Source organism: Callionymus lyra, chromosome 8 (genome assembly GCF_982586985.1).
Source record: "Callionymus lyra chromosome 8, fCalLyr1.hap1.1, whole genome shotgun sequence".
NCBI lineage: Eukaryota > Metazoa > Chordata > Actinopteri > Syngnathiformes > Callionymidae > Callionymus > Callionymus lyra.
The window spans coordinates 14,884,411-14,896,078 of NC_141825.1; the positions used below are offsets into that span (position 1 = coordinate 14,884,411).

At 41.6% G+C, this 11,668-nt stretch overlaps 1 protein-coding gene and 1 long non-coding RNA gene across 2 annotated transcripts; one reads left to right on the forward strand and one right to left on the reverse strand.

Moving 5' to 3' along the window:
- Positions 1-772: 772 nt before the first annotated feature.
- On the reverse strand, positions 773-6,255 carry LOC148073777 (uncharacterized). The gene is made up of 2 exons (XR_015712094.1): positions 6,166-6,255; positions 773-1,047 (listed from the first exon to the last, which is right to left on the reverse strand). It is a non-coding gene; the product is annotated as an uncharacterized LOC148073777 (long non-coding RNA).
- On the forward strand, positions 5,535-10,461 carry lrrc4.2 (leucine rich repeat containing 4.2). The gene is made up of 2 exons (XM_087797119.1): positions 5,535-7,049; positions 7,163-10,461. Exon 2 carries the CDS (start codon positions 7,284-7,286, stop codon positions 9,276-9,278), a length of 1,995 nt encoding a protein of 664 aa, XP_087653245.1. The 5' UTR covers positions 5,535-7,049; positions 7,163-7,283; the 3' UTR covers positions 9,279-10,461.
- Positions 10,462-11,668: the final 1,207 nt, after the last annotated feature.

Below are 11,668 nucleotides of genomic sequence, written 5' to 3' on the forward strand. Positions count from 1 at the left end.
GTACAAAACACTCACTCTGCTGTGATTGGTTGAGGATGGAGGTTTGTCACCGCGTGTCATCAATCCCGGATTTCTCCACCTTCAAGCGACTCATTTTATAAATGATTATTACGCCATAATGGACTTTGCTCTCGTAACCTCTCGTTGGCCGAGATTTCAGACTTTAACAAGTATTAAGTTTAAAACATGGTCACGATGAGACACTTACTGCATCTTTGAGAGGAAGACTTCAATATTTGAAACATGTGAATACGTAAGTCAGGAGAGTTGGGTTTTCACATTTAGCTGCCCTTTAAGTATCTTATCAATGAATTACTGAAGAATTTTTGTGTGAGATCTTAACTGAGTAGCGTTGCAACATATTAGGTCACATTTCTTCCCTCACCTAAAGTTTGGAGCATGAGGAAATATTGCACCATTGCTTGACATGTTCGACTGGGAGGAGGCCCCAGGGTTAAAAGTAAATGCCCTTCTGCTCGTCTTGGGACAACAGCCTGTATTTTTCTATCAACATAATCAAAATTAACCTAAGTTCAGGCAAACACCGGAGAAGATCATTGACCTGGAGAAGAATACACAGAAGACCAACAAGCAGACACTGAAATTGCTGTTTTTCCAAGTTTCAGAAGAAAAAAAATTGCAGTTGAAGCTGTCACAAAAATCTCAAAGTATTTCTGGAAATCGGTGATGATATGCAGGAGCAACTCTGATGTACACCCTGTGACTCTTTCAACTGATTATGTTCGGGAGAGTGAGCAGGAACAACAGATCAAGGGTGCAAAAGATTGACTTTATTTTCTATGAAACAATCCAAAGAGGAGTTTGACTTTTCTCCAGGAGTCAACGGAGGTAGTCATCCATCATCTACAGGATGCGAATAACGTCAGGAGTCGGGAGAGGAACTTCTGAAAAAGACAGGAATATCAGGATTCAAGCAGAAGTCAAAAATAGCGCACAAAAAATAACAACTCAACTGGCAGGATCCTGAAGTTGAAGAAGATGCAACATATTTGACACCAGCCTGCTTCCCATCGTCTCTCTTCAGCTCTGTGTGGTGAAAAACAAACTTTAGCCTTTGTACATAAATCAACTTAGAATTTAAGTTGAGACTTCAAGTATTGAACTCTTCCGACTATAAAACCGTCACCAGAGACTCCTCTGGCACCTTTCTCGCTCTAAAATGTGTTATCATCCTCAGCTTTTGCATTAGAGCTCCTGTTTTTAATCGTGCCAGATTAGTGTATGACTCCAGCCCACACTAAGGGAATCTGTATATTCTGGTATGAGTCAACTCTCCTCAGACCGTGGGTCGATGCTGCTGACTGAGCCAGGACAGCTAATAAATCACCCCCTGCCATCCTAAAATGGCGGGGTTGTGATTGGGGAGGGAAAGGAGCCGTGAGCGAGGGTTAATGAATACAGGACACATCGATCTGCTTCCACCAGTCCTCTTTTCTCTCACCAGCCATTCCTCTATTCTCAGGCCAAATGCTTCTCCAGCGTTTTGCTGACCTGCCACGCTAAGCAGAGGCCGAGCAACGAGGGATCAACAAGCGCCAGCGGTCTAAGGCTAACGTATTGGCTAATGCTAGTAGATAATTGGATCAGTCTGATCCATCTTAACTTCGATAATAGTATCTGATAATACCAAAAACACTAGAGGAGTTCAGAGAGTGCCACGTATCTGATATTGTCAGGATGCAACACACCAAACACTCACTTCCAGCTGAAGCCTTTTTATTTTTATCCTGCCCACTTTTATTTACTTTCTAAAATAAAGCATTTTATTGACATACATATAAATAGTAATCTCTCTCCACATCTTTGGGATGAGCTGACTGAAAGAAAGCAAGCAATAATAATGATTAGTGGAGGCAAAAGAAAAGGAACAGGATGACGGTAATTCTGTTATGCAGACACAACCCTGAAAAAGAAATGTAAATCAATGTTGTGAGTGGATTTCGTTTTGCCTGTACCAAGGATGTTAAAGGTCGCTTTCTGTTTATCTGTTTTAGCTAAATATCTCCGGGCGTGGATTTAATTAAATATGTGAAGATTAATTTCATAAACTCTTGCCCTCGCATGCAAATCTTGTTGCTATTAAATATATTTCAAATCGGGGGTAAACGATAAAACGGTGAAATTATAAAGGGCAAATAGCACAAATTCACAGTGACACAACACAAAAACATAAATCAGGAAACTTTGGATAACAAAGACGTGCAGAAAGAAACACTGAAAGACAATTGGAACGGTTCCAATTTGTGGCTCAGAATTAACAAGTTAAGACAACAATATTTTAATTTCACATGCGAGTTGTCATGTCTTGTCTCATGATTTTATTTGAAATGTGTTTTGCATATCCTTTCTGTTTCCTGAGCTCCACGGCGCCTGTTGCTCACAGCAGCTGCAGCGCTTCACCTAATCAGCACCACCACATAAAGACACCTCCTGCAGCAACAGGCGCTCATCCTGAAAATACTTTTTTAATCTTGGTTAAGATAATCATTAATATTATCTCATAAAGAACTATTAGACGCACATATTATCAAATAAAGCAGGGCCTGTCAAACTATCCTGCAAAAGGCTCAAAATCTTTAAGAAGTCTTTGTCGCAGGGCAAATTAAATATATATTTAATTTATTGGGATTTTGACTTTTCTGTTCTTGAAAGTGTCATTCATCCTAATTTTCTCTTTCTTTGTCCTCCTTCACCAACGTTAAGTTCTGTATATATTTGTTGATGCTAATCATTTATATTTCTTACCTTAGCTTAAACGCTGGCATATGTAAAGGTCACAATATCAACATGAACATTAATCTACTATGATCCAGAGCAAACCATCCGGAGGGAAACACAGAATGACTTGGCAGGCTGTATTTTTCGTCCCGGGGCCTTGAGTTTGACAAATGTCCAATAAAGCAAACACCATAATGTCTTTTTATTGTAGGATAAAAGAAGCGAGACACTTTCAAGATAGCTAGCTGATTTAGTGCTAAATTCTGTCAGTATCAGTTGGAATTGTCCACTTGGTAACAATGGATATTTTGAAGATTAAAATGTTACATTTTTAATTACCATTTAAATAACCAAACCATAAACTTGTAATGTGAAATTAAGAACAATTTGATGTTTTGAGTAAAAAGTTTTCTGCCAAAACTAATTTCCCAATCGAAATAAGAACAGTCATTTGAAAAATAGTCAAAATGACTTTTTCATTATTCATCTTATTTTCTTTTTCTTGTTCTAGAATCATTGGTTTGATTTTGAAAAATAAGTATTTTTATATGAAATACTAGAATACTTTTTGAAATTAACTTATGCACAAACCTAACTTCCCTGACTCACTCACATGTTTCAAATGTTAAAGTCTTTCTCTCCAAGATGCAGTAAGTCCCTCATCATGACCATGTTTTGAACTTATTACTTTATAAAGTTCTCCCCCGTCTGAAATCTCGGCGAACAAGAGGTTACGAGAGTGGAGTCCATCATGACTTAATAATGGCTTCACTCCTCCTCCAGCCAGCTGTAATCGCACCCCGCTTTGTTTATACAACAAGTCGCTTAGCGGTAGCGACTTTCCGTATGGTTGACCAATCACAGCAGAGTGGGTGAGGTTATTGTAAACAAGATTGAATCTCCAGAAAACTAATTGTTTTCAGTTGGCGGGGCTTAAACACATTTTCAAATGTAAATATTTAAATAAAAAGAGAGTTTTGTTAATACGGACCCTGACTGATCAGTACAATAGAGGTCCAAGATCAACTTAAGAGATACTTAAATCAGCATGTTAGTTGAACTTTTTAAAGTGGCCATAATCTTGTGGTCGTACGCTTCAAGAGCTGCACCAGTTTTATAACTGAAGACAATTGATGTGGTTCTTTGTGTACCATAACGCCGTGAAATAAGAGGGACAAACAGATCCAAGGGTGAAGAGAGGGGAAGAGGGTCATAAACACAGCGGGGTGGGGGGAAATGTCATATATTCTGTGTGCTTACTGACCTTTTCATGCTCATGCCCCCTATAATAGCATTAACACAGCAGCTACAAGCATGGCCATCAATTATACGACCGTGTCTTATGCTTACCACGGACCCTCCACCATAGACATCCGCGCTTCCTCTCTTTATAATGAGGAAAAATGATCATAAAAATAACAATATGTGTGAGATTTTACTAACATAGCAATAATATTTCTCGCCATAATGTCTCACGCTGGTGTGTCTGATATATGATGCACATTTTTATATGATCCTGTCACGAACACTCCAGACTGGTTTGCGTATATACAGTATTTCATCCTGGTCTTTGAATGAGTGTATCAGTTTTTTATCCATGGTGAAAACACATCAACTATTTTTTTCCAATTAAAGATTACATTTTGCGTGTGACTGTTTGACAAATTGCATCCTTACACACAAATAAATAGATTATATTTCCCCCCCCTGCCTTGGGAATGCCGTGATTTACACATGAAAAATGCATTCGTTCTCATCCTCTTCCTCGAGGATCTCTTAAGCATTTGTTTAAATTAGCAATAGCTCATCTTCCCCATGATCCAGCATGAATATTGCAATAACACTTCCACATCACAGGCTTTTCATATCCAATCATGTGATTCATCAAATAATGTTATTTTCAATCAAACCCTTGTGTGGAATTTCTATAATTCTATGTTAACCAGAGAAATCGTTAAGGATGAATATGGTCATTAAGCGGCGTCGGAGAGCGGGGCTGCGTCTCCTGCATCCGAATTGTGTTTAATCTTGCACTCACGACACTCCTCTTGTGCCTCCTACTCCTGGCCCATGAGCCCATTCCTCTTTCTGCTTAGGTTACTGAGAACTATTCCCTAATTCTATTTATTTATGTTAATGTTTTTCTTTTTAGCATATTGGCTGCCTTGCCTTTATCCCACCAAGGACATTAATAGATCCCTTTGCACCAAGCCAATCATTCTCGCTCTCTTTCTTTTTTTTTTTGCCACGTAAGTCTGTCATCTTCTCTCGCAAAAGTCCTTTTCTCTCCTCTTTTTTTTTTTTTTTTTTGGAGATAACTGTGTGCAAGCTCTTTCATCTTTTCTCCTCCCCACAGACAAGACTGCCCAGCAGACATGAACAAGCAGTGTCAGCAATTCAGTGCTCTATGATGTCACGGACCCACCAACCTTATTCCCCCTACCTCCAAAGCGTGCAGACACACACTCACACAACATACACGTTGCGTAATGTAAAGCTTTTTTTTTTTTCCTGACGAAATAACCAACAGTGTATGACGAAAATAGGAAACGCTCAACAGAATTTGAGTGAGTTTAGTCTTAAGGGAAGCACAAGAATAGAGTCGACACATCCGCGAAGAGTTGGGTGTCTGACGTCCACGTCATTTTTAGGAAACGGGCATCATTTAATTTCACAAAGAGGTTTTTGGGAGGGACGGACGAGAGATAGGTGACGCTTGACAATAGGTGAAGTGGTGTCAGGAGTGGGGATGAAGAGAGAGTGAGACAGAAGGATGAGACAGTGAGAGTAAGGGGAGGTATATGAAGGAATATGAGAGGTGGGGAGGTTGAATGTGTTAATACACAGGAACACTGCATCAAACCAATGCTCTAAGGCTGCCTGTGCAGCTGAGAGGAGTGCGTCAGCAGTACATTCACGTTCCCACTGAAGGACAAAGGGAGGGGGCAGAGCAAGCATCTTAGTTGCCTGCAACACCGACACACTTCGGAGGGGGAATAGAGAAAAGAGATTGGAAAATGAACGAGAAGAGAAGATGTGGATTAGAACCCTCTTCCGACGGCTACCGTGATGGTGGGCTGACTGTTTGAGTGCTCGCGTGCCTCCTCCTCCACGTCCCTCTCCCTCGCACATAAACAATTCTCTCCTTGCGCACTCAATCTGTCCCTTGCTCTTGATCTGTCTGTGCCGCTTTTCTCTCCCTCTCTCGCTCTCTCCCTCTCTCTCTTAGTCTTTCTCTACCTGTTCTACTGGCTACTGCAGTAGTCCACCAGCCAGCCGCAAGTCTGACAGCCACACACATGGCTAACTGCCATAACTTACTACCTCAGCCCCGGAGGAAAAACTAACAACTCAGCGGGGAAAGGAGAACCTGAAGAAAACAAACGGAGGAAACGGACAGCGTCGGAAAAGAAGAATCTTCAATACCTTTTTTTTTTTCTGTGCATGGATGCAGATACGAAGCCCACCTCCACTCACATCCTCCCAGCTCTTTTTCTTTCTTTGCGGAAGAGGACAAGAGCGCTCTCTCTCTCTTAAGGCAGCATTTTGCGAACCTCCAGCAGCGCAGCGTATCTCCCTTCTCAACCCCCCACCCAGTGCCACCATCTCTCCCACCACCCTCAACCCCTCCTCCCCCAGGAGGAATAGACGGATTACTGCTAACTGTGCACACGGCAGCCTGCAGCTGCTCTGACCACGGCCAGCCCAATGTTGGGAGGAAGTAAGGGGAACGCGTCGGAGGAGAGGAGAGGGGGATGATTGTGCCGGGAGTTCTTTAGCCTTTTTTTTTTCTGTCTCTCAGTCTCTGTCACAACGGGGCTAATCACCAAGCGACTAGCCCTTGGCAAAGTCAAACTGAGGGAGAGCGCTCGACAAACAGGCAGCGAACGGAGAAGCCAACACATGTATCCGGAGCTGACGCGATTGGGATTTTTGATATAATTAACTTTGTCGCCTCGTCTCACCTCCCGTTCCTGTCAAGTATGGATCGATTTTTTTCATTCACCCAGCAGATGGACTTTGGACTGCGTGACTTGGCGGGGGAGAAGTTTGCTGGGGCAGAGGGGGTCCAGGCACATGTCAAGCCCTCCCGGCCTTACCTTTTTCGGTGAGTGCCCTCAATGTAGCCCTCGGTTTCAACACCAGGAGCCATTTTGTACACTTGGCTAATAGAGGGCCACTTCGCTTGTTCAGGAGAGAGGAGAGGAAAAAAAAAGTGTTTCGCCATGAAGGAAATGTATAAATAAATGTGATGACTGTAGCTCTTAACGTTTGGGAAGAAGCGGAAGGATCACTTTCAAACTAATGAGGTAAGTCAAACTTGTTATTTATTCTCGTTCTCTTCACGTATTTTTATATGTTCATTTGTATTAATACCTCCTCCCCTCCTCCCTTCTCCCTCTGCCGCATTTCTCTTATGTAGAGTCTCCCTGCACTACGGATGGAACTTAGGAGCCTTAAGTTGCTCCAGCCAGGCTAGGGTGGTCTGTCAACTGGTGCTTACCATCTCCCCACACCATGCAGAATAATGAGCCCTCCACACCATGAGTCCTTTGGGCCAGGTTAGTGTGCAGCCTACCTGGAATGCAGCCCTGCTCGCCGTGCTTACCCTCATGGTGCCTGCTTTCAGTATGTGCCAGTCAACGGGCCCAGCATTGGGCTCAGCTCACCCACAGACCTGTCCAGGGGTGTGCTCGTGCACTAATCAACTCAGCAAGGTGGTGTGCACACGCCGTGGCCTACTTCGTGTTCCTCCGAACATCCCCCCCAACACCAGGTACCTGAACCTGATGGAAAACAGCATAGAGACCATACAGGCAGATACATTCAGGCATCTGCATCACTTGGAGGTACTGCAGTTGGGCAGGAATGCCATAAGGCAAATTGAGGTGGGGGCCTTTAATGGCTTGACCAGCCTCAACACTTTGGAACTGTTTGATAACAGGCTAACTGTTATTCCAAGTGGAGCTTTTGAGTACCTGTCGAAGTTAAGAGAGCTGTGGCTGAGAAACAACCCCATTGAAAGCATTCCCCCTTATGCGTTCAATCGCGTCCCTTCGCTAATGAGATTGGACCTCGGAGAACTATACAAGCTGGAGTACATCTCGGATGGAGCGTTTGAGGGTCTTCAAAATCTCAAATATCTTAACCTGAGAAAGTGCAACTTGAGGGAATTCCCCAATCTCTCTCCCCTTGTGGGACTCGAGGAACTAGAAATGTCTGAAAATGTTTTTCCTGAACTCAAGCCTGGATCTTTCCATGGGCTGAAAAACCTACGGAAACTATGGATTATGAACTCTGCTATAACAACTATTGAGAGAAATGCATTTGATGACATTACAGACTTGGTGGAGTTGAATCTGGCCCATAACAATCTGTCCTCTATCCCTCATAACCTTTTTACTCCTCTTCAGTACTTAGTCGAGCTCCACCTGCACCACAACCCCTGGGGATGTGACTGTGATGTAGTGTGGCTCTCCTGGTGGCTCAGAGAATATATACCAACCAATTCCACCTGTTGCGGTCGCTGCCACACCCCGATACACATGAGAGGACGATTCCTGGTGGAAGTGGATCAGAACACCTTCCAGTGTTCGGCACCGTTCATACTTGATGCTCCAAGAGATCTGAACATCTCTGCGGCCAGAGTGGCAGAACTGAAGTGCAGCACAGCTGCCATGAGTTCCGTACGTTGGCTTCTGCCCAGTGGAACAGTGCTGACCCATGGTTCCGTTCACCCAAGGATATCTGTCCTGAATGATGGGACACTCAATTTTTCTAACGTCCTCCCGTCAGACACAGGAGTGTACACTTGTATGGTGAGCAACATGGCAGGAAACTCCAATGCATCAGCCTACTTAAATGTCAGCAATGCAGAACTAAACACATCCAACCTATCCTACTTCACCACTGTAACTGTGGAGGTTTTAGAACCGACAGCGGAGGAGACCCCCAAACCGAAACCCACTGTTGCTGCGTCGCCTTCTGTCTTTCAGCCAGTTTTCATTTCCACTCCAACTGTTTTATTCCAAAACACTCAGACTCCGAGGCAAGTGTCCAATCCTACTGCCAAAGTCCCCAGTGGCCCAGCAGCCAGTCTGGACGAGGTGATGAAAACCACCAAGATCATCATCGGATGTTTTGTTGCGGTCACCTTGTTTGCAGCTGCCATGTTAATAGCATTCTATAAGTTGCGCAAGCGGCATCAACAAAGGAGCACGGTGGCCGCCGCCAGGACCATAGAAATCATTCAGATGGACGAGGAAGTTCCGCCAGTTCCTGCCCCCACCTCTATATCAAGTGGCTCCGATGACACCGTGCTGGTTCTGCCTACTTTGGTGGAACACAATAGCAACACCTTTAAACCCGGCTATGTGTCCTCAACTAACAGACAAATGGGCTACGGAGCCCACTGGACCGAGAACAACTCTCTGCATCGCTCAGTAAGACAGCATCCAAGCCACATCAGCACCATTGCTGATCCGTACATGATTAAGACATCACATGGAAAGGAAAAGGTTCAAGAGACCCAAATCTGACTGACGTTCCTGTGGATCTATCTTGACTCTTTCACCATGTTCATGCAATAGAATGCACAAAGAACAAAGTATTAACTTTATTTTGTACAGACGTGCAAAGCAGAGACTTTTTTTTTTGTTCGTTTCTTGTACATGCCTATACATAATTATATAATAATTAAAAAACACACAAATATATATGTATAATGACACTACCAAGCAGTGGTGATGCAGATTATATTAGAAAAGAAAGACATTTTAAACTATTTTCTAAACGCCGGTGACTTCTATTTTAAAAAGAAACTGAAATGCTTTTGTGATTCATTATAGAACTTGGTGATGTCTACTGTAGAAAAGAAAAGAAGCATTTACTTTGTTTTGACAATATCTAGGATGCAGAAAAAAAAAAAAATCATATAAGAGCCAGTTTCCGATTACAGCCCCCGGTTACATCTCATTCTGTGCCAAATACTTTATGCAATAAAATGTAATAATCAGATTAAGGACACACAAATATGGAATCACGGACACACATCCACGATGGTAACTTGCACAGATGCAAAAGTGCTGTTCAGTAGCTATCGGCCAAAATGCTTTTGGACTGCAGTGATTTTCTTACGCTATGTTTTAACCCTCTGTTTGCTGGAACTTACCTATACGCTTTATTTGAGAGTGCAAGTGCTTCTTAGATGTAGTGTTTCTAAACATGTTTTATGTGTACACACACTTCTCCATCGGTTCCAGTGACAAAACATGAAGTGCAAACTAACTAAAAAAATACTTTGCCATTTGTTACATTTTGTCCCCCATCCCCACCACCACACACACTTTTGTTGGACATGCTTCTTAATGGCTTGTGTAGTGTTTAGGGCTAATTTAGTAATGCATTAAAGCAGTTGCCTGACTCGTCTCTGCAAGGGCTCATTCCGATACACACACTTTCTAAAGGAACGGACAAGTGGTGCAGTGGTTCAGGTCTGATACCGAAGAGGAAAAGAAAAGAAAAAAAAAAACCCTACTGGACTCAAGTGAAACTAAATGAATGTCTGATGCTGAGGCTTTTTCATGGAGTACCCTGAAACATGACTCTGTTTCTTCCCTTCCTTTTCTTCTGTTTATTTTGAGCAACACTATTTTTATGGAGAGACAAAAGAGGCTATGAAAAATAAAAACACAACCTTTGGTTTGTATTTCTCTAATCAGAGATATGTTTATTTGATGTTTTTTCTTCTCCTCTCCATGTATATCTTCCTCTGTGTGTAAACGTTCTCGGCCGGAGGCGGTATTGTAAATCATTTCCTAACCCATACACATGTTACCATCCTATGCATTTGCTTAGTTTTTGCATGAATAGGTCTTTAAGTGACTGGTGTACAATGCTGCATTATACCCCACAGTGGGGCTCTATGCAGGTCAAATAGGCTGCTTGTCTTAAATGGCTCAGCTTGCTCTATACATTTACTTCTCAATGACTGTGAAAGAGGAAAAATACATATATCTCACAGTTCTAAATTTTTACAGGTTTCTTTTCGTCACATGGTCACCAGAAGGTTTCAGCCTGAACTAAATCCCATAATTATTCAAGACACGGTATCAATGTTTGTGTGCCATGCATCGATCATTGTTTCGAAATTGGTTAAATTAAGTAATCCACCTTTACAAATCATTTGTGTACTACAATTTCAATCTGATCTTGTCCTTTCACTTAACTGTTTTATAAACATCATAGAGGTACAATCCTGGACTTTTTTTTAACGACAACATTTTCAACTGCAATCAAACACGATTCACAAGTAATCCAACAATTTCCAACTGTAATTTAACAAGTGTCAAGTTTAATTTACCAATTTAAAAATGTAATCCAACAATGTACAAATGTAATTCATCAATTTCCAACTGTAGATAAACAATGAACAACAATAATACATGCAATAATAGATAAACCATATTTATCTTTTATCTAATCGTATCAAATTTGCAACTAAATAAACAATTAAACCATTGTTAGGTGTGTGCTTAAAATGTTGAACTGTAATCAACCAATTTTCAGATGTTATCAAACAATCATCAACTGATCAAAAGAGATATTTTAAAGAGATTGAAAAGCAGCAGAGAGAAGAACAGTTATTGTTTCTGCAACTTATTCGCCCAATAATATTTCAACAAACCTAGAAATACCTTCATATTTGTACATTATATTTAGTTTTGATATTCTAAATATTGAAGTCATTTGATCAGTAATGTGTATATGTAAGTTTGCACAGGAAAATATTTATAGAGCTAAGGTCTAAAATCATGAAAATATTCTTGTTCTTACTCGTTTTAAATTTAAGGTAAATGTCCTAATCATCTTGAATTCATTAACAACATATATAGGTTAACTAGACCATGAAAAGTCTGCTTGTAATGTC